Source organism: Tenrec ecaudatus, chromosome 4 (assembly GCF_050624435.1).
Source record: "Tenrec ecaudatus isolate mTenEca1 chromosome 4, mTenEca1.hap1, whole genome shotgun sequence".
Classification (NCBI taxonomy): Eukaryota; Metazoa; Chordata; class Mammalia; order Afrosoricida; family Tenrecidae; genus Tenrec; species Tenrec ecaudatus.
Genome location: NC_134533.1, coordinates 119,449,844 through 119,477,222, shown reverse-complemented (window position 1 = coordinate 119,477,222; position 27,379 = coordinate 119,449,844). Strand labels below are relative to the sequence as shown.

General features: G+C 58.9%; 1 protein-coding gene across 1 annotated transcript; it reads left to right on the top strand.

Moving 5' to 3' along the window:
- Positions 1–26,870, top strand: TRIM29 (tripartite motif containing 29). The gene is made up of 9 exons (XM_075546716.1): positions 1–873; positions 9,193–9,288; positions 10,378–10,611; positions 11,963–12,161; positions 14,259–14,360; positions 16,868–16,960; positions 19,429–19,524; positions 22,468–22,544; positions 25,834–26,870. Exons 1-9 carry the CDS (start codon positions 61–63, stop codon positions 25,894–25,896), a joined length of 1,773 nt encoding a protein of 590 aa, XP_075402831.1. The 5' UTR covers positions 1–60; the 3' UTR covers positions 25,897–26,870.
- Positions 26,871–27,379: the final 509 nt, after the last annotated feature.

Here is a 27,379-nt window from a genome sequence, read left to right as displayed (position 1 = left end):
GACACAGGCCACGTCTGCAGCCCGCACGCCCAGCAGCCCAGCCCAGCCCAGAGACCCGCAATGGAAGCCGCGGATGCGTCCAGGAGCAACGGGACCAGCCCAGAAGCCAGGGACGCCCGCAGCCCCCCAGGACCCAACGGGAGCCCAGACAGCGGGCTGAAGCCTGAAGCCAAGGATGCCAAGACCACCAACGGGCACGGCGGGGAGGCGGCCGAGGGCAAGAGCGCGGCCAGTGCCCTGAAGGCCGGGGAAGGCAAGGCCGCCCTGTTCGCCGGGAACGAGTGGCGGCGGCCCATCATCCAGTTTGTGGAGTCCGTGGACGACAAGGGCCCCAACTACTTCAGCATGGACTCCGCCGACGGCAAGCGCTCCCCTTACGCCGGGCTCCAGCTGGGGGCCTCCAAGAAGCCGGCCGTCAGCTTCGCCGCAGACAAGGGCGAGCTGCGGGGCAGGTCCATGTTCTCGGAGCCCCGGAAGCCCACCGTGTCGCTCGTGGAGCCGGCCGAGGGGCGGCGGAACAGCTACCCGCCTCGGGCCGACTCGGGGATCCACCTGCGGCCCAAGGCGAGCTCCGAGGAGGTGCTGTGCGATTCGTGCATCAGCAACAAGCAGAAGGCCGTCAAGTCCTGCCTGGTGTGCCAGGCCTCCTTTTGCGAACTGCACCTCAAGCCCCACCTGGAGGGGGCCGCCTTCCGAGACCACCAGCTGCTGGAGCCCATCCGGGACTTCGAGGCGCGCAAGTGCCCCCTGCACGGCAAGACCATGGAGCTCTTCTGCCAGACGGACCAGACGTGCATCTGCTACCTGTGCATGTTTCAAGAGCACAAGAACCACAGCACCATCACCGTGGAAGAGGCCAAGGCCGAGAAGGAGGTGACTGCGGGCCCCTGCACACCTCCTGCCGCCCGCAGGAGTCTCAACTCCACCAGCCCCTTTGGGGAACCCACCTGCCCCCTTCACACCCCAGGGTGGCCATGGGGAGGGACACACGGGTGGGGTGGTCTGTAAGGTCGCAGGAGACCCAGTGGTGTCGCAGATCAGCAGTCAAGGCCTCAGGAAGATTGGAGACACCACCAAGGTGGCGGATGAATCCAGGTCAGCCCTGGGCTCTGTTTCTGGCTGGGCGTTTCTTCCTCTCAGCAGGTTTATGGGAGAGAAGATTCTTTCCCACCCCCACAGCAGACCGGCCCATGGGGCAGAGGGGAGGGGAGATAGGCAAAAGAGGTGACACTTTTTGGCCACTGTAAGTCCCCTTTTTAGTCTGGCCTCGGGGGTTTGCTTTTGCAGCCCTGAGACTTCTTGGGGGGGTGTGTGTCTGTCTGATGCCCTCCCCCCCCCCCCAGCCTCCTGACTCCCGAGGGACTCCCGTTCAGGCCCCTTGCTAGCCTTCTTTCAGCGGTGCTGTGCGTGTGGTTACCTGTGGACTGGAATAGGCCTGTAGAGGGACATGATCAATGAGGACTGGTGTCTGTGCGTGTGTGAGCGCTCTATGCGCACCCGTGGGTGTTTATGCCCCTAGGTGGGTGTCGGCACGTATTTGTGTGTATGGTATGTGAGTACATTTCCTCGGGCGCCGTGCCTGTGGATTTGTCCGCTCTGAGCAAGGCTGATACAGCGTGTGCAGGCTTGTGAGAGGCGCGCCTGCAGAGGCGTGCTCCACCGAGAGCCCAGTGTGGCTGCTGCCCCTGCCCCACAGGTGCCGGAGCTTTCCCGCCCACAGACACGCAGCTCCCTGCTGTGGGTGGCCTCCTCCAATGCAAACCCTCCTGCCCATGGTGTGGGGAGGGGACCTGGCTTTCCTCAAGAGCTTCTGTGCCCCTCAAGCTGAGGGGTGCAGCACCCCTCCCTGCCCAGCCTTCCTGACCAGGAGCTTGCTGGTACTCTTTTCTGGCACGCCTTGCCACACCTCTGGGCTGGGACGGCTGAATGCCGAGATGTTCTCTTTGGCCCAGGCAGGAGGTATGTGGCCAGCTTTCTTCCACTGCCTAGCTGGGAGCTTCTTACAGGGCCTAGAGATGGGTAGGGACGCGGACCCCAGCCTCAGGACGTCTCTTTGGAACCGTGGTGCTCAGTTCTCCAGTTGTATCCAAAACGGGGCAGCTCCTCAGATGAGGTTTCGAGTTGGTGGTGCTGCCTCTGTTGGACGCCATCCTGTCAGTTCTGACTCGGGGAGACCACGAGACAGAAAGACGCCCGCAAAGGTCGTTCCTGGCTGCAGTCTTCGTGGGGCACATGGCCAGGCCTTTCTGCGGGGTGCTGCCAGGTGGGCTCGCAGGGTCGGCTGTCGGGCAGGCAGCCTTGGGCTGCACCTTTGTCCCTCAGAGGCATGCCGTGTCTGCTGGCCGCTCTTTGGAGGCCCGGTTTCCAGCCCTGGTTCTGGCCCGTCATTAGTTGTGAGACTCTGGACAGGCCCTTCAGCTCAGCTCTCTCCCTCTCCTTTTCCTCCATGTGGAAGGAACCAAGGTGTTGGCTTGTTTGGGAGTTGCCAGCAACCTTGTGGAGCCTTGGGCTTCTCAGAGAGGCCTTCCAAGCCTCAGGGGTGAGCAGAGAGGCAAAGGGAGCCGAGCAGACTCTCCTCAGCAGAACACACCCTTGTTTATCTGTTTCGTACATGGGATTTGGCTCCAAGTTTTGTTCAAAACAACGCTGTCATCCCATAGGTAATGCCCCGGTGCTGAGAGAGATCATGAGGCTGTTCAGTGGGCAAGGGGTCTCAGAAAGCCCTCTCTGGAAGTGCCATGAGCTTGGAGTTTGTGTTCCGATACTGAGACCACTGTGGGAATCAAAGATATGTAGGTCAGGAGGCAGAGCTGAGCCTCCCAAACAAGCCTGGGCACCTACGCCCCGTTATGCAGAAAGAGCTGTCTGTAAACACTGTTCAAAACATTACAGCCACGTCAGTCGCTTCCTCTGCCTTGCAGGTGGAGGTGGGAACACAGATCCAAGAAGATGAAGGCTTCTCCCAGTGTTTGAGAGCCCCAGGGAAGGGCTCAGGGGGCTGGGGCTCAGGATATGTTTGCCTCTGCAGGGCCTTGAGGTGTGCGTGCCTGTGCCTGCAATGCAGGGAGGCGGGGAAGAGTGGTGGAGAGCAAGCTGAGTAGGGGGTGTCAGACATTGGGGGGCAGTGCCCTGAGCAGGGCGAGGGAGGTGGGGGACAGAAGAGGAGGAGCATGTCAGTCCTGACATCCTTTAGGGGCCTCTCCACACACCCAAACACCAGCTCATACACTGCTTTGAGCAGGGTCCCTGTCCAAAACCGGTTCTGTGGCCTGCAGGTGAAGACCAGGTGAGGTAAGCTCAGACTTGCCCTGCTTAGTTGCAGGAGGCTACAGTGGATACACCCAGGATCATTGCCCGGGCCTTGATTCTGCCCACACAGTACAGGCAGCGGTTAAGTGTATGACGGTCACTTGGTGTGGCATGGCAGTGGGGCAGTGGCCCGGGTCAGAATGTCTCCAGGCCCACCCCAAATGTCACACTGGGGGTCCGTTGATACCACCCAGTCCATTGCCGTGTCTCCGGGCCTTGCCCAGGCTAGGTTAGGCAGATGAGGTGAAGCTTCACACATGCCTCCCTGTCTCAGTCCCTTCCAAGTCCCTCCTGCTAAAGCAGGTGGGCATGTTAGCACCCTTCCTAGGGAGGGTGGCCTGGCTTCTGCACACACTGGCCGCCTGCCCTCTGGGTTGGCACTCGGCAGGTGGAGGGACAGGCGGTCACACTCCTAGTTTTGCAGAGAGCTCAGAGGCCACACTTTGTCTGCTGTCCCTTCTGTCATTCGGCTCAGCTTGTTCTTCTTTGACCTGGCCTGGTGGCTTCGTTTCTCCTCTTGCTGCTCAATTCCTCCCCCGAAGTGGAACCAGCAGCTGCTGGGCATAGGCGGCCCTTGCATGGCCCTTGAGGGGTCTGAGCTGGCTGGGCTGGGCAGGCAAGCTCTTTGTGGGCAGGCTGCCGTGACAGGAATTCAGGAAAAGGACCCAGGTCCAAAGGCCTGGGGTGCTGTGCAGGGGCTGGAGCCCTTTTCCCAGAATTGGTGGGGAACAGGTATAGGATGAGTGAAAAAGGAGGGGAGGTAGCCTCTGGGGTGTTGGGGTGAAGCCCGGCAGGGGTGGGGATCCTGCATTCACATCGATAGCAAGAAAGGGTCCACATTCCCAGAGATTCCAGACAGGGGGCAGGGAAGCAAAGAGAAAGGCTGGTAGACATGCCGGCTGGTCAGGCCTACATTCTATGTTTCTCGCTTCCTGCCGACAACCTTCTCCTATGGAGGTGCGGGTGGGGGCCTTCTCGTACCCCCAGAAGCCGTTCTACGGTGGCTCTTGAAGACTGTAAATCTTTACAGGAGCAGAGAACTTCACCTGCCTCCTGAGGAGCAGCTGGTGGGGTTGAACCGCCAACCTTGCTGTAACCCAGCATTTAGCCCACAGTGCCACCAGGGCACCTTCTGCTGAGTCTAGGGGTTCCCAAACCTTACTCCTCAGAGTAATTCACCGGAATTGCCTGGTGAATTGTTAAAACAGACTCTCAAGTTTTAACTCAAGCAGGTTCTGATTTGGGATGTCAGGGGCTGGGCCCCGGGCCTGGAGTTTTACTCTGTGGAATGAGGAGCCAGGTTAGGAATCAGAAAGCGGGACCAATTCCACCACGAGGTGGAGTGACTTACCCGAGGGGCCCCCTGTATGGGAGGCTGCCCAGGAGGCTCACCCTGGCCCTTAGTGCCCCCTCTCTGGATTGCGCAGCAGTGGCAGGAAGTAGAGGAGCCCTAAACTCCAATCAAGCCGGCTATCTAATAGACTATTTGTCATCTGGGAGGAAAGGAGAAAATCTATCCAGCATTTCAGATTCTTATCCAGAATAATTACCATTTGTCAGAGACTACAAATTTGGCAATTAACTGGATCATTTGGCTAATGTCACAGTCAACGGCCCAAGTAGTTAATTTGGGTTAGAGAAAGATTGCGGGCCGATCTCCGCGTTTCGGGGTGGGGAGGCAGCGCAAGGGCAGGTATCCTGCGGCACAGCCAGGTGCATGCTCAGGTGTGCCTGCTCCTGAAGACCGGGTCAAGTGGGGGATTCGCTGGCTGTTGAGCCCCACTCGGCTCTTGAGGAAGCCTCCTCATTCTAGGCGGGCAGAGTTTAAAGGCTGGTGCCCGTGCATGCCTGGCCTGTCCCAGGAGTTAGAGCAGCGGAGGACCAGAAGAGAGCGGGAGAAGGGAACAAAGGAAGTATTGAGGGACAGGCCTGGGCAGGGTGACGGGCGGACTAGGTAGAGTAGGAGCAAGTACAGGCAGGGGTGCTTTGGAGAGCGGAGGCGCAGGTCCTACCTCAGAGGCTTCAGTCCATTCCAAGGAAGGAGCGGGAGGGAGCCAGGCCCTAGGGCAGCCTGGGAAGGGGCTGGAGAGACAATGGTGCAAGCTGTAGACTCATCTAGTTGAGGCATCAGTAAGGTGGGGTGGGAGGGGAGGCCAGGTGGGCTTACATTCATAGGATTGCAAGGAGGAAGGCTAGTGTCCTAGAAGATTTAGAGCTTGGGCTTCCAATCTTGGCCCATTTCGCCTGGGGATCTGGTGCCCTTATCGATCCCTGGGCTTGCCCCCCTAGAGATCCTGACTCGTTAGGTTGCAAATGGAGCCCAGGGATCTGTAGTGTCCATGTAGTGTAGAGAAGCCAGGCCTGGGCACCTAGGATCTAGAGGACAGTCTGGCATTTATGAGGCCCTCCCATTTTCGAGCGGTTAGAACTCAGGCTAGGCATGTAGTCATTCCCAGTTTCCACATCTGGACAATGGGATTACACTAGCTGCCTGTGTCACGGGGCATTCCTGCTGCTGCAGGAGGCCTCAGCATCTCCAGCACCCGTCTGCTCTTTGCAGCCTCTGCCAGCGGGGAAACCCAGCTGAAAGTTGACCATATGCTTCGGCTGCGTCCAGTGCTCCCAGCCCAGCCCAGCTCCTTCTTCCCTGCCAGGAGCCAGACTCACTCCAGAGGCGAGAGAGGGCCATTTCGGTGGCATAGTCACCAGTCACCCAGAACAAGTACCTCACCCCCCCGCCCCCCGACAGCCACCCTCATCCCCGCCCCCCACGCCTCCCAGGATCCTGCTATGTCTTGCAAGTCTGGTTTTGCAGGGTGGGCTGTGGGAGCAGGGTCCCCTCCCAGGCCCTGTTGTCTGGCTTGCCTGGTGTCCTGGGAAAGTGGGTGCAGGCTCGGCTCTCCCCCACCCTCTGTGCTCTTCCGCCCACTGCTGCAGACAGCCTGGCTCTGCTTTTGACCCTGCCCTCACACTTTTCAGATCAACAACCTCTCCCTCCTCCTCACCCACATCACTGGCAGGCACCTGCACTCTTCTCTCCATACATCATGGCCCCACTGCCTTCCCCAGACTCTCAGGAGCCTGGCTTCTCGCAGCTCTGGGCGCTGCCTCTGCATTGTTCTACAACCCTCCCGGCGTTTCCATGTTGAAATACCTACTTAATACTTAATCTCCCTTTTCATCCCTTGGCCCAGCCAATCCAGGTTCCCTGTGTCAGGCCTCCCTTGGCCTTCCTGCAGGCCCTGCCCCAAACTGGTCTCCCCAAGTGGCTTTCAACAGGACTCCCACTGGGCGATGCTCACTCCACACTAGTGGCTGTCCTGGCCCTCCCCTCTGGTCAAGACTGCTACCCACAGGCCAATCTAGAATTTGATCATCCAGTCTCCCCATTGACCTTTAGCATCAGAGTTGACCCCACAGCCTCTTGGTCTGCTTCCCTGGGATTGCCAGCCCTTAGACCATGTATTTCATACCATGGGCCCCTCTGCCAGAGCCACCTCCTCCTCACCACTGAGCATCACCCATGCCCGCTCCCCTCAATGACCTGTGCTCTTTCCCCGCCCACCACACTAACCCCCGCTTCCTGTGAGCAGCAGAGAAATCACCCAGCAGGGCTCCGGCACCCACCCTGGGGTCTGCACACAGTGACAGCCCCTCCCATGTGCTATTTGAGAGCTGGGCCTTTCCCAGTCGATCTTCACAATGTCCCCGGGGAGGCAGGGCCAGCTCTGCTACTTACCAGGTGACATTACTGAGATGGTGGGCAGTCACACCCTCTCTGAAGGCCACCTGTACTTGGGAGGCCTTTCTGTTCTGTATTTCGTGTGTGCATGGGAGTGGGGGGCAGGGGCTGTGCTTCCTGCCGGCTGTACGTAAGACTTTACCAAGGTTGGGCTGTCTGCTTATGGCAGTGAAGGTGGGCTGCAGATGGTTCTGGGAGTAGTGAGGGGGCTGAGAAACCCACGTGCTAGTTCTCCTGTCCCTGACCCACATTGGGAAGTCTCAGCTGGAATGGGCGGAGGGGCTGGCACCACTTCAACTTTAGGCATAGCTCCAGAGTCCTTCCGAGATGGGAAGGTTGCCCTGGCTAGACCCCCAGTCTAGCCCCTCCGTCTTCCCCACACCTCCACAGCCTTCTCTGGGGTCTTTGTGGCCATCGGCTCAGGGGATGCTTGTCTTCTGGGCCTTCCAGCCTTGTAGCCTCAGGGAGCCTGAGGTCGACCCTGCTGCCATCCCTAGGGGGACGTATCCTCGTTTTTCGCCCTCCCCACTGGTGTCTGCTGAGAGCTGAATCCTCTCCTCTTTCCATAGACCAGGCCAAACCTCCTGCCCATCTCTGTTTAGTCCTTTTCTTTCGATAACCATCGTTCGTGGCTGGACCCTGGAATTTCCAGCCCATTGTGGACCAGGCAGATGCCCAGAGAGCCCAGGGGGTGTCGGCAGTGGGGAGTGTGGGGGGAGGCTGGCGGGGGGGGGCAGGGGCATGGTGTCAGAGACGCCTCCTCTGGCTCCCAGCCGGGACCTTCCCCACCAGTTCCCCAGCCCTCCCGACACCTTTCCCATGGGAGCTGGAGAGGCTCACGGACCAGCATCCCATGTCCTCTCCAACGCTTTCTGAGCAGTGTCCCCTTGGCCCGGTGGACGGTGCAAAGGTGCGACGTATATTGAAGCTCTCTGCCCCGCTGAGGGGCTCCTTGGGGACGATGCTCGTGTTCCTTGTGGCTTGTAGCTTCTCCTCTTGGGGACTTGCAGGTCCACAGTTGGATGAAAGGGGGCCCTGGGCCCAAGCTGTAGAGTTCCTTGGGGAGATCTCGAGCCATCTGAGATTTCCTGGGGGTGGGGGGACTTGGTCTTCATGCCTGTCACGTGGAGACCACCCTCATGTCTTCCTGATTGGAAGGTACTTTGAGCGCCCTTACAGGGGAGCTCTCCAGGGACTGGTCTCTCTGGACGTGTCCCCCATATCCTGCTTGGGAAAGCAGAGGGGCGGTGAAGGCCTTTGAGGAGATGGATGGACAATTTCTGCAAGGCGGGACGCAAGCGTGGGGACCATAATGAGGCTGGCCAGGGGCCTGGCAGCGCTGCGTCCTGTTGTGCGTAGGGGTGGGACCGACGCCGGGGAGCCCAGCAGAATGAGAGTGGTGCCTCTTGGTGTGGCTGGATTGGGTTGGCCTTCACCCTCAGTTTCGCTGCTTCCCAGAGAAGAGCATTCCTCTAGATGGGAGGCAAATACGGACACGACAGTGCAAGTCCTAGCACATTCCCCAGGGGCCTTTTTCAACACTGTTACCCTCCCCGCAGACCCCCAGCAGCCACGGGCCATGGGCTTCTGCCGAGAGGACCGTTTAGAACCCACCGAGCTCTGGCTTCTCTCCCCCGCTAGGAACCCTGAGTCAAAGTCCCCGAGTCAAAGTTTTGTCAAAGTGGCAGAATGCATCCACTTTCCCATAAACAGGTTTACAGTGCTGCCTGCCCAGACAGATTCCCTGCTGGTAATGCGGGCGCCACGTCAGAAACATCGCCCTCGGTTATTGCCGTGATCCCCTCCCTGGGCTGGGCTGGGCTGAGCTGAGCTCGGTCCCTTTGTGATTTTAGCTGGAAAGAGGTAGGGGCCCCAGGTCCACACAGAGAAGCAAGATCCTGAACATCCATTTCCCTCCTGCTGGAGCTGCAGGGAGGAGGCAGGCAGAGGTTCTTGGAAAGACCTGGCTGCGATGCCTCATGTCCCAGTCCTAGTGAATGTTTGCTGGAGGGCTGTGACTGGCTGAGGGATGAGTCCTGCGCCAGTGGTCCCCTGGCCGGGCCCTCTCTGACTCTCTGGTGGTCTTCCACCCCCGCCCCGCCCCGCTCACGCTCTGGTCCACCCCGCACCTTTCCCTGCAGACGGAGCTTTCTCTACAGAAGGAGCAGCTGCAGCTGAAGATCATCGAGATTGAGGACGAGGCTGAGAAGTGGCAGAAGGAGAAGGACCGCATCAAGGTGGGGACCCCCGGGCCTTCCTGGGCTGGGCCCTGGCCTACCTGTCTGCCTGTCCTAAGAGGAAGACGGCGTTGGAGCCTGCTGGAGGCCTCAGACTCCCATCAGTCTCTTAAGCTTACATTTTCTGGGCTCCTCACCCGTTTGGCATTCCCACCAGCTCCCGCCTCTTCCAAGTCTGGGCCAGCCGGCCAGGTGGGACCTGGCCCATCCCCCTTATGTTCACTTGGCATCATTTTAGCAAATAAGGACCTCCGGCTCACCTGTCCTCCAGTACATTCCAGTCTTCCCACCAGATTACCTGGCTGCCAAACTGCCATTTCCCTATGGTTGGAGTCAGTGCGGTTGGACGCTCGTCTGCCATGGTTTGGGTATTTGCAATCCACACTCCGAGGTCACTGACCCTTGACTGTGCTACATAAACTCGCAGCTAATTAGTTTTCAGTGAGCACACCTGGACTCCCTGGGCACTGCAGCCAGCATACTTGACTGCTAACTGAAAGGCTGGGGGTTGGAATCCACCCCAAGTGGCCTCAGAAGAAAGGCTGGCAATCTGCTTCTGAAAGGCCCCAGCCATTGAAAGCCTTGTGGAGCTCAGTTCTGCTCTGACCCATGCGGGGTTGGCATGGCCTGGAGTTGACTTTATGGTAACTGGTTTTAAGCATGGGGACCTTCTGGGTCTATGGGAAGCTGCCCAGGGGTGGACCTGGTGGCTGCTGCTGGTCCAGCAAGGGGAAGGATCCATAGATAAATAAGGGATGCTGACACCAAACCAATCTCATGGCCACCAAGTCCATTCTGACCTTTAGTCTCCCTAGAAGCACTGCCCTGGTGAGTTTCTGGGACTGTAGATCTCTATGGGAGTAAGGCATCTCATTTTTCTCCTTTGGATCAGCTGGTGGCTTTGAATTGCTGACCTTGTAGTTAGCAGCCTCATGTATAAACCAGTATGGCAGCAATAGATGGCATTTGAAAAATCAATAGCTGTCGTCTCTCTATTTCCCTGACTTGGGAACCAAAGGATGCACTTCATTAGGGAAGTTTAATTCTTACGGCCCCCTCCTGTGTTCCTTCCCCTGACTGTGGATCCAGAGTTTCACCACCAATGAGAAGGCCATCCTGGAGCAGAACTTCAGGGACCTGGTACGGGATCTGGAGAAGCAGAAGGAAGAAGTGAGGGCTGCGCTGGAGCAGCGGGAGCAGGACGCTGTGGACCAAGCGAAAGTGATTGTGGATGCTCTGGAGGAAAGGGCGACGCAGCTGCATGAGGACAAGCAGACCCGGGACCAGCTGCACAGCATCAGCGACTCCGTGCTCTTTCTGCAGGTACTTCAGCTCCAGTCTCTTTTAGCCCCCAGTCTTCCCATTCATTTTCCTCACTCCTCGTCTGTTCTTCCATCCATCCATCTGTCCACTTACCTACCCATCCATCCATCCATCCATCCATCCATCCATCCATCCATCCATCCATCCATCCATTCATCCATCCATCCATTCATCCATCCTTTTCATCCATTCATCCATCCTTCCATCCATTTTTCCTTCCATCCATCCATCCATCCATCCATCCATCCATCCATCCATCCATTAATCCATCCTTTCATCCCTCAATCCGTCCATCCATCCATCCATCCATCCATCCATCCATCCACCCACCCATTGTTCCTTCTATCCACCCATTTCTAATCACATTCCATCATTCAATCCATTTTGTTCAATTCCTTCTACCTATTTACTTCTCCATGCAAGCCATTTCCCTTCCTAGTCTAATAATAGCACACAACTATAACCTGGTCTAACCTCAACTGATGTTTCCTAACGGTACTCCAGGCTTAGCAGGAAAGAGGTCTATAATTGATTAGTGATGCCTGCTTTGGATATGTGTGGTGGGGGTGACACATGAGTGCACATACTTGCTATCCTCAATCTGGTCTGTACGTCTACTTGTTAGTCCATCTTTCCAACTGCACGAGTGCTTCGGGGACTCCAGTAATGCCGTGCACTCTGTTAGGTGCTACGGTGAGCAGACAAGCATGGGACAGGCCTCTTCCCCCAAGGAGCTGCATTCCAGCTGGGAAGATAAGGCGCGTGCAATTAGCGAACACCCTAGAAGGGTGTAATTAGGTGATAGAGCATGTGGTTCAGGGGATACATGTTTGTGGAAGCCCTGAGAAGGGACAGCAGGCCAGATTGAGGTACAACGGCTTTGAGGAGAAGGCAGAATTTGAACTGGCGTTGGAGGCTGGTTAGGACCTGAAGGAGAGACCTTCAGTGACTGAAAGACAATGATAAGTGGTAGAGGCAGGGCTGGGTGTGGCCAACCAATGGGACTCACCCCCAGAGTGGCCAGCGTTTCTTCAGGGCTTTTACCCGGAGAGTAGTCACAGCTGGGCCCCTCTCCTACCCCTTTGTGTGGGAGGAGTGAGGCACCTGGGTTAGGGCGGGACCCCGGGAACCACAGACTGTCAGAGAACAGTTTGTGGACATCAGCCCAGCTCCAGCGCTTCCCAGAAGACTGTGCAGTGAGGACAAGCGGAGCTGGTTAATCACCAAGCAAGAGCGGGCCCCAGCTCCCAGTGCTGGCTCTCCAGCTGGACTGAGAGAGCTCCTGGCAGGCGAGGGGCCTCATCGCTCCCAAAGACCCCCACAGCTAATGGCCTCCTTCCTTTCTTCTTAGGAGTTTGGTGCCTTGATGAGCAATTACTCCCTCCCCCCACCCCTACCCACCTACCATGTTCTGCTGGAGGGGGAGGGCCTGGGGCAGTCGCTGGGCAACTTCCGGGATGACCTGCTCAATGTGTGCATGCGCCATGTGGAGAAGATGTGCAAGGCAGACCTGAGCCGAAACTTCATCGAGAGGAACCACATGGAGAATGGTAGGGCCCCTCGACTTGTGCGTGGGTCCCAGGCCAATTCCATCCAGGTGGCATCCATTCCAGCCACACACACACACACCCCATTTCCCACTCAAGGCTGCTCTGAACTATGATTTAAGGTCTACTGCCCAATCCAGCATGGCATGGATCACACAACCAGTATAAGCCAGAGCCCTGTTGCTTGGAGATTCATGTTGACATGACCTAAGACCTCACCCATGTTTTGAAGGAGGGTTGGCAGATCCCTGTGGCTCTGCTGAGCAGAACTGACCCAGAGGCTGCACTTGGCCTGCTGGGACAGGCTAGGGATGACGGGACACAGCCACTTGGCAACTCATGAGCTCAACTACAGCCAACTTCTCTCCTTGAGTCATGCTATCCCCAGTGGGGCCGGCTGAATCATCTCGTAGGAAGCCTCCTAACCTGAGAAACGGCCTAGTTAAGTCCCTTTTCACCTGCCAGATCTTGGTCCCTTTAGGCCCCAAAGCCTGGGCACTTTCCCCAGGACCCCACCCAGTGACTCGTCTCTGGCCTAACCCAGGACTCTCTGTCAGCCCTCAAGGAGGCCACCTAGTTAAAGGCCTCTAGCTGTAACCTTCCTCAAGGTTTGTAGCTGCCCATGGATCTTTGAGGAGGAGAGAGCAATGCTAGTGTTGGGGTCTGGGCTCTGGGGCCATCTCTGTGCCAGGCTGATGGGGATATCACACAGTGTCCCTGTGAAGTGTGCTCCCCCATTCAAGCACACCTAAGGACACATGAGCCATGTCCTAGCCAGCTTGAGGATCTAGGAACCTCGCTGTGTCAATGGCCATGCTGACGCTGGTGGGGTGCCCGTGTGCCAGCTGCTGCCCTGATCTTACTCCCCCTAACAACTCCTAAGGGGAGGAAGGCTGAGGTTCAGACAAGGATCTTTGTCAAGGTCACACAGCCAAGTAGGGCATGCTGTTGGTTCCGTACCCTGCCGTGCCACCTTTGGACCTTCTCAAGTGAGGACCTGCTGCTGTCTGTGGAGGTGGCGGCGTGGGGGCCCATGGTGATCCTGACAGGGGGAGCCCCTCAGGTGAGGGCTGAAGCTGACCCAGGAGGCTAGCCCTGCCTGGGATGGGGTGGCTTATGGACTTCACAGGGGTGTCCCAGCCTCCTGGCTCCCCTCCGTCCTATTTCTAGGTCACAGCTGTGCTGGGATGGCTACTGTGCAGGGGTGGCCCTGTGGCCCTGTACAAGGTGTGCAGCCAGGCGCTGGGTGGGGTACTGTGGATGTCAGCGCCCTGCACCTGTGCCCGGGGCTGCTGGGAGGCTCCCTGTGGGCTGTCACTGCCGTCTGCTGTGGGGAGTGTGTCTGCCTGTGGGAGGCTGGGGATGGGCAGACGGTGAGTCACATCTCCACACTGCTATCATCTCCTTCCCGATACCAGCCCTCCCACCAGGCCAGGGCGCCATGCCAGGCTCAGAGCGATGGGGAGAGAGAGGCATTTGGTTGGTCACCAAGTGTTTGCTGTGGGTCAGGTCCCTGCCAGACAGGAAAGGAGGACAGTGGGAAAGAAAGATGGAGGAGTAAGGAGAACGGAAGGTTATGAAGGAGGCTGACTGCGGGTGAGGTGGGGTGGGCTTCAAGGCTGGTGTGAGACGGGAGTCTGCTGTTGTCAGAGTCAGTCTTGCCTTCCACACCTGTCCAGAGCTTGAACTTCTGTCAAAGCACGCTGGGTCTTGGAGGCCAAAGTCACAAGTAAAGCCTTGGGCTGCCAGCAGGGCTTGTGACTGAGTCAGGAGCAAGGCACCAGTGCCCACCCCCCAACTCTTCCCTGATTTGTCCAGGTAAGGTGCTCCACTCACTCTTTCCTGGCCCTCTGTGTCCTGGGTACACGTAAGGAAGGAACAACGTCAGCCACACCTTGTCACTGCAGCGTGCAGGGCCTGTGCTGTTAGCCCCAAGGGTCGGTCTGACAGAGGGTGGCTGGCACTCCCCAGAGCTCAGGAGCAGAATGCATGCTGGGAAGAGCATTCTGTCCCCTGAGGCAGGAACGCCTGGCTGTCTGGGAGCCGGAGCCGGTGGGCCCGTGGGCCAGCACCCCCTCACCAGCCCTCTCTCCTCCTCAGGAGGAGACCATCGTTATATGAACAACTACACAAACAACTATGGGACGGAGTGGAGCACGCCAGACACCATGAAGAGATACTCCATGTACCTCACGTCCAAGGGTAAGGACTACTGACCGGGCCCCGTCCAGGTGTCCTCTTCCTGCCAGGGGTGCCCGCCCTCCATAGAGGCTTAGCCAGGTCCTCCTCAGGAGTTGGCAGACACTGTTTCCAGGTCCAGGGGCTGGCGGTGCCTCCTTCCCATCTCATACTTGGTGGGTGCAGAGGATGAATTATGTGCTCGCCCAGCCCCGCAGAGTCCTCCCCGCGGGTGTTGCCAGGGCCTCCCCTTGCTCCATCCTGCACCTGCCCTGTCTTCTTGAGCGGGTCTCCTCTTACTGGGCAACCTGGCCTCCGTCTGCTGGTGGCTGGAGCTGTGTTGGGCTGCCAGCTCGCCTGTCGAGGGCTTTGAGCCTCCGTAGTTGGGGGCTGTCTCCCCCAACCCATTTCTGGTCCTTAAGGACAGGAGGGCACCTTCTCCTTTCTTGTTTCTTCTCTGCGGGATCCCTGGGCCTGCAGCCTGCCCCTCCCTGGCCCTGGAGAGCCCCAGCCTGTGCTGTGTTCTGGGGGTGGGGTGGGGGCTGGGGGTAATAGACCAGTACCCGCCTGTTCTTTCCCTGTGGTAGCCTGCCACATTCTTTGGCACTAGCAAGAAACCACAACAATGCCTGCACATAAGGGGGGTGCCTGGGCTGGCGCCTGTGCAGTGAGGGCAGTGGGGGAGCAGGGGATGGAAGAAACATAGAGGAAGGCAAAGGGACTGGGGAGGGGGAACTGAGACCCCAAACCCTAAGCAGACACACACACACACACACATATACACACACACACACACACACACTGAGACCCTAAACCCTAAACAGACACACACACACACACACAAACTGAGAGCCTAAACAGACACACACACACATACACACATACACACACACAGAGACCCTAAACCCTAAACAGACACACACACACACAGACCCTAAACCCTAAGCAGACACACACACACACACACACACACACACACACACACACACACAGAGACCCTAAACCCTAAGCAGACACATAGACACACACACAAACACACACACACAGAACTGAGACCCTAAGCAGACACACACACACACACACACACACGGATTAGAGGGATGAACTCAGCTGAGAAGAACTTCCTGCTACCCCACCCAGTTTGGAAACTCCCCCTGGGCTCCATGCAGAGCTCTGGGGAAAGAGCCCTGTGCCCACTGGTCCACATTCCTGGTGTGGGCCAGGCCCCAGCCGGCCCGTCCTGCCCATGCCCTCGATGGAGCTCTGTCCCTATGGGCTCAGCTCTGTGGCAGGGGACCCACACGGAGGACTCATCCTTCATCCCTCCTCTGTTTCACCTTGGCCCAGTCCCTCGGGCCTCCTTCCTCCAAGGACCACCCCCTAAGGTGACATCAGGTCCCCAATGGGACCTGAGAGTGCTGGGGTCTAGATAGCCCTTAGGCTGCCCCCCCCCCAACCTCACCCCACCGACCTCAGGGGTCCCCGATGCTCGGAGACCTTCCAGCGCCATCACTGTGAGTCAGTCTCTGACTCTTGCAGGTGGAAGAGAACCGGCTCACCTGGTGTCCCCACCCTGAGCATTGTGGGCGCTGAGGACAGGACAGCTGCCTGCTGGCAGCTCCCAGGCTCAGGGAGGCAAGGCCAGGACCAAGAGTCACCCGGTGGGACAGGGAGACCAGGCCACTGTGTGCCTGAGTCTGGGGTGTGGGGGCTGAGCAGCGAGGAGGCCTGAAGGGGACGTGGGTGCCCAGTAGAGGGTGTGGCTGTGGTGGACGTGGCCTTGAACAGAAGACGCTGGGCTGAGGGGACCGTCAGGCCGGAGACTTAGCAGAGGGGCCAGCAGGTGCTGCGGCTCAGTGCACTAGAGTCAGGGTTGTGGGGGTGAGGGGACGGCGGGGAGGGCAGAGGTGGTAGAAGGTCCAGAGGCACCTGCAGGTGTTGGCACTGTCTGCGGTCACTGCGTTGTCTGGAGGTTGGGAGAGAGAACGTGACTGTGTGCCATCCAGGCTGTGGGATGAGCAGCAGCTGCCATCTTGGCACCTGGAGGACGCTGTGGGTGTGACTTGCCCGGCCAGCTTCAGACTGGTCCCCCTCATGAGGCCAGGGGTCCACACTCCTCCCACTGTGGGTTTGAGTGGCCTCGCCTCCCTCAGGAGCCCTGCCCCTGGGTCACCACACACAACGTTCCCCAGAGAGTGGCGGGGCTTTCCCTGTCCAGGGCCCACGCTCAGCAGGGAGGTCCTGACTTCTGGCCTTCCGGTGACCACGGAAGGGTGAGCAGCTGCCAGAGTTTACCCAGGACCGCCTGCGCATGCTGGTCTTGGGGGGACTTGCAGTGGCACCCCTTTCCCTGTGAGCGGTGTCCTGAGGGGGACGAACAACTCAATGGCCACCTTGTTCTCTTCATGGTGGGCCCAAGCTGTGGGGTGGGGAGATGGAGCCAGTGTGCAGGCAGGGGGTCCTGCGTATCACCCCGGGTGGAGACCGTGCCTCCTTTCTGCAATGATAGAGTTCCCGTGTTGGCCCCACAGGTGGAGTCCGGCCATCGTTCCAGCCTTCCTCCCCCAGCCGTCTCTCCAAGGAGACCAATCAGAAGAACTTCAACAATCTCTATGGCACCAAAGGTGGGGGCTTGCCTCAAATCAGGGGGGGCCCAACTTTGTGTGTGTGTGTGGGGGGAGTGGGAGGCCAGGTCTGGGTCCTGATGCAGGGAATTTGGGATGTGAGAGGAATGTGGAGAAGATCGGGCAGGGTAGGGGAGGTCATGCTTAAAGTAATATGTGTGTGTGTCTGCGTGTGAGGCATGATCCCCTAATGCGAAACTCACTGCCATTTCACTGATTCCAATTCATAGCAACCCTATAGGGCAGATTAGAACTGTCCCCCCGCCCTGGCTTTTGGAGACAGTGAATCATGATAGGAGTTGAAAACCTCATCTTTCTCCCATGGAGCAGCTGCTGGGTTCGAACCGCTTACCTTGATGGTTAGCAGTTCAGTGCGTAACCCACTATACCACATTAGACCAGAAAAAAAGCCGCCCAGGAGCCTTAGCAGCCATGAGCATTCCCTATGTCCACCTGCTCCTCTTCTCCCCAGAGGACAAATTGGCATCTGGGCTTGGGTGTGGGGATGTCCCCGGCAGCGTCAGGGGGGCGGGCTTACGGTGGACAGTGGCACAGACAGATGACAGTTGGGTGGGGGAAGGGAGGGCGTTGTGCGCTGGGCCGTCCCTGGGGATCCAGCCACTGTGGCTGTCCTGGGAGACGAGTGAAGTAGCTGGGGAGTTGGCTAATTAGGGAGAGTCCCTACATGCGTGGCCTCCTTTGGCCCAGTGCTCAGGGGAAACTCTGTACAATGACAGGCCCATGGACTCAGTCCATCCCCCGGGCCCTAGGGTGACTGCCTACTGTGTTCAGGGAGCAGATTGCATGGGCCAGAGGCCACAGAGAGTAGGGCAGCTCTGGGGTGAGGAGGAGCCTGGGAGAACTCTGTGAGGGCAGAGAGGGCTCAGGGACATAAGGAGTACCTGCTGGACAGGGCAAGGCCCAGGCATCTCTGCCCAGATTGGTGGTCAGCTGTCACCATCTGCCAGCCCCTTTTCCACATGCACAGTAGACTGGAGTCCCTGGGGGCAGGGGCAGGAGGGGCTCACAAGGCGCACTCACTGAGAGAGAAGGAAGGAGGATTAAATGAAAGGAAGAGGTGTGGCCTCTGACCCTTGGTAGGCGTGCTCTTAGGGCCTCTAGGAAGAGGCCCCCTTAGGCCTCTGTTGGAGGGGCTGCTTCGGGCAGGCTACTGAGCTGCAAGGTGCTGTGGGAGAGCCCCACCAGGGCTGGGCTTACTGCTCCGGTCTGGGCGCCCCTATGGGGCTTGTGATGCTGAGTGATGGGGGCCCAGTGAGGTGTGTCGTGGCTCTAGCATCCAGAGACCACCGAGCCCTTCCTTGATGGCCCGCTCAGCACCACCTTTGCCCCCCACTCTCCTCCCACAGCCTCCTCCTCCTGCAGTCTGAGTGACGCACTTGGCAAACAGACGTCCGTCTGTCTATTCAACTTGGCAAACATGCCTGGAGTGACCTCAGCTGCTGGTCCTGGTGCTTGGCTGTGCTTGTATCTGTTTGTTGCTTTGTTCATTCACGTCTTCACCAACCACATAACGAGCACCTCCAAGCTCCCGGGCTCCGTGCCAGCCACGCACTGTGAGGCCTGTCCGACGGGCCTGCCTCCTGTCCCCAGGAACCCACAGGGAGGGAGTCAGACGAGCCACCGAGGGAAGGACCGCGAGCTAAGGGCCTTCAAAAGTCTGTGGGAAATGGAAGGGGGAGATAATGGGCTTTTCCCACGGGCGCTTTTGAAGCCCCTTGGACAGACTTGGTGGGGATATTGCACATTAGCTGAGCCCTGACTGGACCTCCTAAGGTTGGGAAACAAAAAGCCAAACCCCATCAGTGCCGTTGGGCCGATGCCGCCTCGTCGTGGCCCTGCAGGACAGGGTAGGAGTGCCTCCGTGAGTTTCCAGAAAGAGTCTGGGACCCTTTATGGAAGCAGAAAGCCCCTTTCCCATGGAGCCTGTGAACTGCTACCCTTGCAGATGGCACCCCAATGTGTCACCATATGCTATCAGGGCTCCCTCAGGTTAGGGCACAGGTAAATCTTCCCAGGTGCAAAAGGTCCGGGGCAAGAGAGCCCGTGTGTCTAAGGGGCAAAGCCTTCAGCCGGGGGGTTGGAGGTGGGGGGTGCTTTTGAGTGACTGAGGTGGACCGGGAGGTGGGAGGACAGAGGGCAAGTGGAACTGGTGTGGAGGGTGGGATGGGAGAGCGGGTCATGAAAAGGCCCATTGGCAGTGCCAGGTAGGAGCTCTATGCTTTATTCTGGTTATGGAGAGTCTTTCGGTCGGCAGGGACGTGAGGAGACTTGATGAGCTGTAAATATAGAAAGGCAGCTTGGACGGCAGGAAGGTTTGGTGGCGGCGTGATTGGGAGGGAAATCCAGTTAGGGACTTGGAGAGAGAGCCACGTAACAGCCCCACATGGCACCCTGCCTCCATTGGGGTGGGGTGTCCGTGCTCCAACACCGTTTCCTGTTCCTTCCAGGTAACTACACCAGCCGGGTCTGGGAGTACTCCTCCACCGTCCAAAACTCGGACGATATGCCCACAGTGCAAGGAAGCTCCTCCTTCTCCCTGAAAGGTGAGACCCCAGCCCCAGGCCTCTGCAGCCCCTCACTTTCACCCCACCTGGCCCTTCTGTCGTCTAACCCAGCACAGGGCGCCTGTGTGGCTGCCCCCATCCCTCCACAAGCCGGTCAGGCGCCACCCCCACTCCCAGCCTCTCACCTTACAGAGAAGCGGGCACCGGTCTGGAGGCTGACCAGGGGCTTGGCAAGACCTGGGGGCACCCATTGTCTTCGCTGTGAAACAAGGGTGGGGTTGCCTTCCTCAGGGCTAGACACTGCCCCCCTCCCCCTCAAGTTAGTGCCCACACAGAAAGACCCTGGACTGGTTCCTGAAGAGGGTCTACAGCTGAGGCTCCAATGGTCCATGGAGGGAGGATGCCCAGAGCCCAGCCCCGTCCTGGAGCCCCTGGGGGTGCTCTGTTAGGAAACCTCGGCTCAGTCCGGGGAGCCCACTGCGAGCTGTGGGACCCTCTTGCCTTGTGATGCCAGCAGATCCCTGCAGAGGCAGGGTCGCGCAGAGCGCTCTGAGAAAGCCTCACGGCTGACCCCAATCAGAATCTGACCCGGCCTCCCACTTGCCTTGCCCCCCCACCCCTGAGCTCATGGACGAGGCGCTGTTGCCTCCATCCTAGAGTCCATTCTGATTGGACAGGCTGGAAGCAGGCTCATGGCAGGGCCTGGGCTCCACTCATGTCTGTGCCCAAGGGTCCTAGGGGCAGAGTGGGTGTGGCGTGCGGGGCAGACCCCAGGTCTCTTGTGGGCCCAGGACCCTGGCTCCACTTGGAAGGGTAAGCAGCTACGGGGCAGGGAGGAGGGGAGGACCAGGGCCTGTGCAGCCCGTGTACCTCCAAGCCAACAGCTGGGCAAGGGGCATAGAGAGCATGGAGGTCCCAGCCCAAGGCCAGGCGTGAGGAGCACCGGGTCTTACCTTGCTCTGGCCTCCAGAGGCTGCCTGAATTCTCTGGACCAAAGTCGCAGCCCCCTCTCCCCTAGATGGCAGATGGCCACCCTCCCATGGGATTTGAAACTCTTATGCTTCCAAGTAAGCCCCTCCAGCCTGTGTAGACTTGTGGCCTCGCCCTAGGGGAGCCCCTGCTCCACACCCTTGGAGGCATGGCCCAGGAACCCTGCCGGCCACATCCTGAGCTGGCAGGGGCTTTGGACTAGGGTTCCAGGCAGGGCTGCCCATGCACGAGGGGAGCCCCATGCACACGGCGTCACAAGCAGCCCCAATGAAGGCCATGCTCTGTGCTGCTAATGGATCTCTCTTTCCCGGCAGGCACTGGGAAAACCCCTTATCAGTTCACAACCTTGGGACAGGCCACTTCAGAGTTTTCCAAACAGATGGATGGCAGTGGTCGGTTTAAAAACAATCCTGGTACCTGCCTGTTTCCCATCCCCACCCTCCACCCCCACCCCTATGTTTCTGTGACACAAGACGGGTGGGATGTTCTGGTGGGGCTTTCTGCCACTTCTAGGGTATCCTGGTCCCTCCTCCCCAGAACTCCCTGGCAGAGGGGTATATACCCTCACCCGCACCCTTAGTTCCCCATCCCTGTTTTCTGCCTGTTGCCATAGTGGGTCTCCTGGACCACGGCCCTGCTCTGACCCCACCCCTGCCCCAACCCCTCCTTGTCCTCCCATCTCCATGCCTGGTATGGTGCTTTCTCTTCGGGGAGTAAGGAGAGGTCTGCACCCCCCCCACCCCACCCCCGCTCACTCTCCTTCAGGCCTATAGTATCCTCTCCTTCCAGGGCTGCCCTCCCAACACCATGGAGAAAGACAGATCAGCTGTCTCTTCCCTGCTTTCTTGATAAGCGCCAGCCCCAAGGAGGGCCACCCGAGCTGGTGCATCCAGGGACGGGCTGCCAGTGCCTGCCAGGAACAGGCCCCGAGTCTTGAGCTCCTCTGTCCTCACACACTACACCTGCCTCTCCCTGCAGCACTACAACCTGTGTCCCTGTGGCTGGCATCACCCACACTGCTGGGTGGACATCACACTGAAGGCCACGTGGGTGCAAGCCCTGCGCTGCAGGCTGGTGCACGGGCCAGACTCTTTGGCTAAGGGGAGCAGTGGGGAGACAAACACCTGTGCCTGGTGATCCAGCCAGTGGGCACCCCAGGCCCCGGGCTTGCCTCCGCCTTGGTCTACAGCCACAATGCAGGCAAATGAGTGCCCCTCTCTGGGCCCCCATTTCCTGCTGGGGAAGTGAGAGAGGCAGCAGCCGGACACGGAGCACAAATATGGGTTTGGGGTGCGGGAAACCAGGCTTAAGTCCTCCCTGCTGCTGACAGCGCAGGCTGTAATCTGGCTGCAATCTGCACGGCCAGCAGTTTGAAATCCCAGCGACTCTGTGGGACAACGACGAGGCTTTTGACTCCCATACAGTTACCGTGCTGGAAACTCGGAGGCCAGTTCTGCCCTGTCTTACGTGGGTCGCTCCGAATCAGCACTGACTCAGAGGCCGTGGGAGGATGAGCGCTTCTGGGCTGAGAGAGTGGAGCTTGTCTGAGGGCTTGGCGGGCAGACCAGGGCTCTGGGAAGTGCCTGGCATCAGTGGGGCGCGGACATGGGGATCATTGTCCATTCAGCCCGGGTGACCGGGAGAGGGTGCGGTAGCTGGCCTGGACACTGGGTGCAAGCGGAGGCACGGTGTGCATCTGTAGGGGGGCGGGGCGGTGGAGAAGCCCCATGGAACTGGCATGGTTCTATTGACTTGAGGGCCACTCCTGCTGCCTGTCCCCACCCTCCTGGCCTACTACCCTTTCTTCTGTCTGCTGCTGCTTCTGCCCTCTGACCAGCTCCCCTGGGGTCCAGTGGCATCGGCCGGCTGCTGCCACGGCCCTTCAGGGTGGCTGCATTTGGTAGCTGGCAAGGCTCTGTGGTCATGTGGGGGAAGGAAGCTGTGCTGTCCCGGCTCTGGGACCTGGCCCATCGGTACCTCGTGTCTCCCCAGGCTACCCCTCCATCATCCGGAGCCAGAGCCCTAAGGCCCAGCCGCAGACCTGGAAGTCAGGCAAGCAAACTCTGTTGGTGAGTGACTGTAGGAGAGCCCTGGACTCAGCTTCATTTTTGGGGGATACAAGGGTCCGTGGGAGGCTGGGTTGTGTGGCAGAGGAAGGAGGCAGCAGTGGCCTGAATACCTGCAGACAGCAAAGGGTCGTAGAGACTCAAAGCTAAGCACATACTTCCCAGGTCTCAGTTTTGTAATCTGTAAAGTGGGCAGCACTGATTTTTGACTCAGTAGATGTGTGTTGTTGAGTGTTGAGGCTTCTTTAAATTAGGTTGGTCCCTCATGGCCATTGGATTGTAGATGGCTCAGGGGTCAGGCATCTGAGAGATGGGTCTCACCTTCCCAGGGACACCTGTTCAGCTCTCAGCAGAGAGGCTATTGGGGTGATGGCATGGCGAGGGGAGGCTGGAGAATGGGACATCGGAAGAACAGCACAAGGCCCCCAGCTGGATCCTGAGATTGGATGATCTTGGCACCACATGAGTAGGAATCCACTTGAGTGGTTTGGGAGTCCCTGGAGGTGCAAACTGATCCAAAGGGTTGGCGGTTCAAGTCCAACCAGAGTCCCCTTAGAAGGAAGAATTGGCAATCTGCTTCCCAAAGGGTTGTAACCCCGCTGAAAGCCTTATAGGCTCTCCCAGGGAGAGTGGAATTCAGGGCAGCTGACTTGGGTTGGGTTAATCCCGCTTAGATCTGACAGGCCTGGCCCCTGCTGAGAAGTCAGTACTCAGGGACTCCCTCCTATAAGCTGTACCTCTGTGTCCCCCAGTGCATCTCCTGAGGACTCTCACCAGGCCCTGTGGAAGATGCTAACCAGCTGCCCTGGGATGTGGGTGGCAGGGGGGCACCTGCTGGGCCCAGGGATTGCTCCCCGTCTTTGCATGCAGAGGCCAGGGCACCAGAGGTGGTAAGCTCAGGGCCACAGCAGGGCCTGGTGGGGTAATTGGAGAGAATCATTAATTTGCTGGAGACAGGAGCTAAGTGGCAGTGTGGGCCCCGGGCATTGCCACAACAGGGCTGCAAGTGTAGATATGGGAGAAGAAAGAGTTCTGTTGCTTGCCTCGGTTACCCCCCTACCACGAACCCCCAAACCCGCCCAGAGCCTGCGTCCCACCAGAGAAGGCTCTCTACGCCCTGAGCCTCAGTGCTGAGAGAAGGAGACAGGGTGTTAGTGTGCAGAATCCCCAGGGCTGGTCCCGGGTGTGCTGGCGTGCTGTGTGACCTTGGGCAGGTCATGTGCCTCTCTTTCCCCAGCTGTGACATGAGTCAGTTGGCCTGGAGAATCAATAGCCCTTCCAGCTAACTCTTAGGTGCTGTGACTCTGAGCCAGGGAGGGACAGGCCTTGCCTGGTGCCCGGGTGTTGGGTGGGGGGCCCAGGCTCCGTCTCTCCCGCCACTCTGGGCTCTTAGCCAGACAGCACTACTCTCCTCTGCGATCTATATTATTGACCTGGATTTCCTGAGAGAGAGGCTGCAGCCACTTCCTGGTGTGTTAACTGCCTGCTGACTGCTCTGGGGTCCAGGCTGGTACCTGGGGTGAAGAGGCTGGTCCCAGGCCATGCTTGCTCCTAAGCAGGTGTTTGACTTTGGCTTTGTCCTTTACCCTCTCAGGGCTGCGTCTCATCATCCTTCATTGATTGGTTAAGTCAAGGTCTGAGTTCAGGAGTCTTGGCCCAGCATTTTATAGCGCCCCCGCCCCCGCCCCCGCCCCCTGCCCTCCTCCCGCCCCCCCCCCCCCCCCCCCCGCCCTGCTCTGGAACTCGGCTGAGGTGTGAGGAGGCTGAGTGGCAGATTTCAGTTGGAAGTTCGCAGGCAGGCAGATGTGAGGGCAGGCTGTGGGTGTGCAGGGTTGGGGGCAGTGGTACCTCAGAGGACAGTCTCTGACCCAGCTCTGGACAGAGCTAATTCTTGGGACCCTCAAGGGGCCATGTTTGCCTGGTGGAGTAACAGCACAGATTCACTCCTGCCCGCAGGGCGGCTCTCCCGAGAGCTCTATTAGTGTAGTGGTTTTCAGCAGGGCTGCTAACTGCCAGGTCAGCCGTTCCAAACCACTGGGAGGGAAGAGTAAGGAGTTACAGTCTCGGAAGCCCAGGGGGCCACTGGATGTGGGGATGGACTTGGTGGCCGTGGGAGTTGAGTTGAGAGAGGCCGTGGTTGGGGGGCCTGGGAAAGGACTGTGACATGATAAGTGAGGTAACACGGAGCAGGCTGGGGAAGCCACTTGGCTCTGTCCCGGGAGGGAGGGAGCCAGTCACGGGGCAAATATCGATGGGGGTGTGTGTCTGTGTTAGTCTGGGCTGCTGTTGCCTCAGTGCACCCCCTCTGTCCCGGACAAGGATGCAGAGAGGCGAAGCAGACGCATAAAGCCAGGACACGGGGTGTGGACTCTGGGGCTGCCCTGCGCAGACTGGAAGGCCAGCTCTCCTCTCCCGGCTGGCTGACCGACCTTGGCAGAGTCTCTGACCTTGCTGTGTCTTGATTGGCTTCTCCTTCAGGAGAAGGGTGAGACTTTCTACTCTGTGAAGCTCTGGTCCCAGAAGCCCTCGGGGTCGCGCTGTAGAAAGGCCTGGATGGCCGTGCGTGGTTAGAGCGGGCGGGGGCATGCTGCATGGGGCGGCTGCTCAGAGTAGACGGGGCCTTAATATGAAACACTCGGAAGAGAGCTGTGGAACTCAGCTGGAAGCGTGTGGCGCGCGGTAGAAATGAGTCGGTGGTGGCTCCCAGGTAGAATTCAGGCCTTCCAAACGGGCGAGGCGCACATCCGGTTCCCAGTCAGTGTGCCAGGCATCCTGTGCCTGTCACACCCAGCACGTGTCAACAGTGCTTGCAGACCAAGGCAGGCTAAAGGGGAGGCCCGGTGATTGACTTTCCACAGCTCAGCCAATGGGAACAGTGGGGACCAGTCTGCAGCCAGGGGGCAGTCCAGGCCCAGGCAGCATTTCAGTCTACGTGCTGAGATTGTCTTGGGTTGGGAAGGGGCAATCAATGGATGGCAGCCGCCACCACCACCACCCCCATGGCAGTGCTGGGGGGACCTCCCTGGACCCAGGAGAGAGAGAGTCTAATGCAGGACCAGAGCTTTAAACTCATCAACCTGGTAAGCAGATGAGCTCCAGTTTGGAGCTGAGCTCTGACGCTGATAATGACTGGGGGCCAATTCTTGATCAAGGGGTAGCTGGACTTTCAGGTTGGGCTGCACGACCCTGGGGGTTGTTGGGGTTCAGACCACTGCTGCATCCTGGGCAGGGGCGGGGCTGGCTGGTGGGCTGGCTGTCATCTGCTCGCCCTGACCACTCTTGTCTCCCCCAGTCTCACTACCGGCCGTTCTACGTCAACAAAGGCTCCGGGATTGGGTCCAACGAGGCCCCGTGAGGTGTAGCCAGGAGGGAATGAGACACCAACAGCCCTGCCGTCGGCTGCCCCCGCTGCCAGCACCTCCCCGGCCCCTACCGTTCCTGTGTGGGTGACACACGCCTGCCTCCCCAGCTCTCGGCCGGCCGGCCGGTCCGCTCCTGACAGCCTGGCCTCCCCTGCTGCTCCAAGCCCCTTTCTAGCTGTGTGCGCTCTGATGTCCACAGACCAGGTCACGGCTGGGGTGGGGGATCGGGGGGTTCCTCTCCTCAAACCCATGATCCTCCTCTTGAGCTGGGTGGTTGACACTAGCAGTGGGTATCCCCGTGACCTCAGCCTGCCTGTCCTGTCCACACCCTGCTGTCTCCAGGCCTGTCCAGCATTGCACCCCAAGTCCCCCGCCCCCATGATATGTGCTCAGTAGGTACCTGGCCCAAACAACTGCACATCAGCCATCCACACAGATCCCGTGACTAGGCAACCTGACTGACCCTGCCAGGAGAGGCCTGGCCCCATAGCCCTGAGCCAGGCCGGAGGGCAGCATCTCCGATGTCTGGGGGCTCCACATCCACTTTGCATCCTCCTGGCCAGCAGGATGGTCTTAGCAAAGATGTTCCTCTTCCTCCTGCCAGGGTGGGCAGTTCCCTCAGTGTGTTAATGTACCCATGAAAATAGCTACCAGCCCAGTCACCCTGTAGGGAAATACCATTTCCTACAGAATTTCATTTACCGGCTAATTTTGTATTCTTTTTCACAATGGCATGTGAGCAAGCTGGTGGCCAGGTGGCTGGGTGGGTTGCGAGGTGCTGTGTAGTTATAGGGGTGCCCCCCCACACTGCCTCCATCACACAGACTTCCTCCTTCCTCTGACCTGGGCCTGGAGAAAGGACCAAAGCAGGAGCAGCAAGTGGGTGTACCCCATCTTGACCCCAGACCCTCTCTGACTTCGCTCCCCAGGAGTGGGGGCTAAGGACAGGGTGGGCGAGAGGGAGGGATAGTGGGAGGGAGGGAGCCGGTCTGCTTGGGCTTTCCTGCCCCCCGAATAAATCCGCGACCAGCCACATCTTTGTCTTGAGCGTGTTTCCCTGGGGTCCGTCGGGTGAACCTGACTGTAGGCCGTCTCAAGTTCCCTTCCCCATCTCCCTCCTTCGGCCTCCTCCCAGCCTCGCCCCTGGCAAAGCCACCAGGGAGCAGGAGCGTCCTGAGGCCACCAGTGGCTGACAGTAGAAGGGAGACTGGGTATGTGCAGGGACATGCCTGTACATATGTGTGCACATGCGCCTGCTAGGCATATGCTGAACGGTCTTGAGCCACGAGGCAGAGAGTAGACCTCCTGGCCAGCCCAGCCAACCCCCAGGAGGACCCAGGGCTCTCATAGGCCAGGGTGGAGGGGGGCTGGCCAGGAGCTTCAGTCCTGAGAGTCGTCTCAGCCTCGGCTTGCATTCTTACTGGCGGGACCCCATGGCAGATGTGAGTGCGAGAGCCAGCCTCCTGGGCCTGGAAG

Coding starts and splice junctions, on each gene's coding strand:
- TRIM29 (XM_075546716.1), top strand. CDS start 61: ATGGAAGCCGCGGATGCGTCCAGGAGCAACGGGACCAGCCCAGAAGCC. Junction 14,361..16,867: donor CATGTACCTCACGTCCAAGG/GTAAGGACTACT, acceptor TTGGCCCCACAG/GTGGAGTCCGGCCATCGTTC. Junction 19,525..22,467: donor CTCCTCCTTCTCCCTGAAAG/GTGAGACCCCAG, acceptor GTGTCTCCCCAG/GCTACCCCTCCATCATCCGG.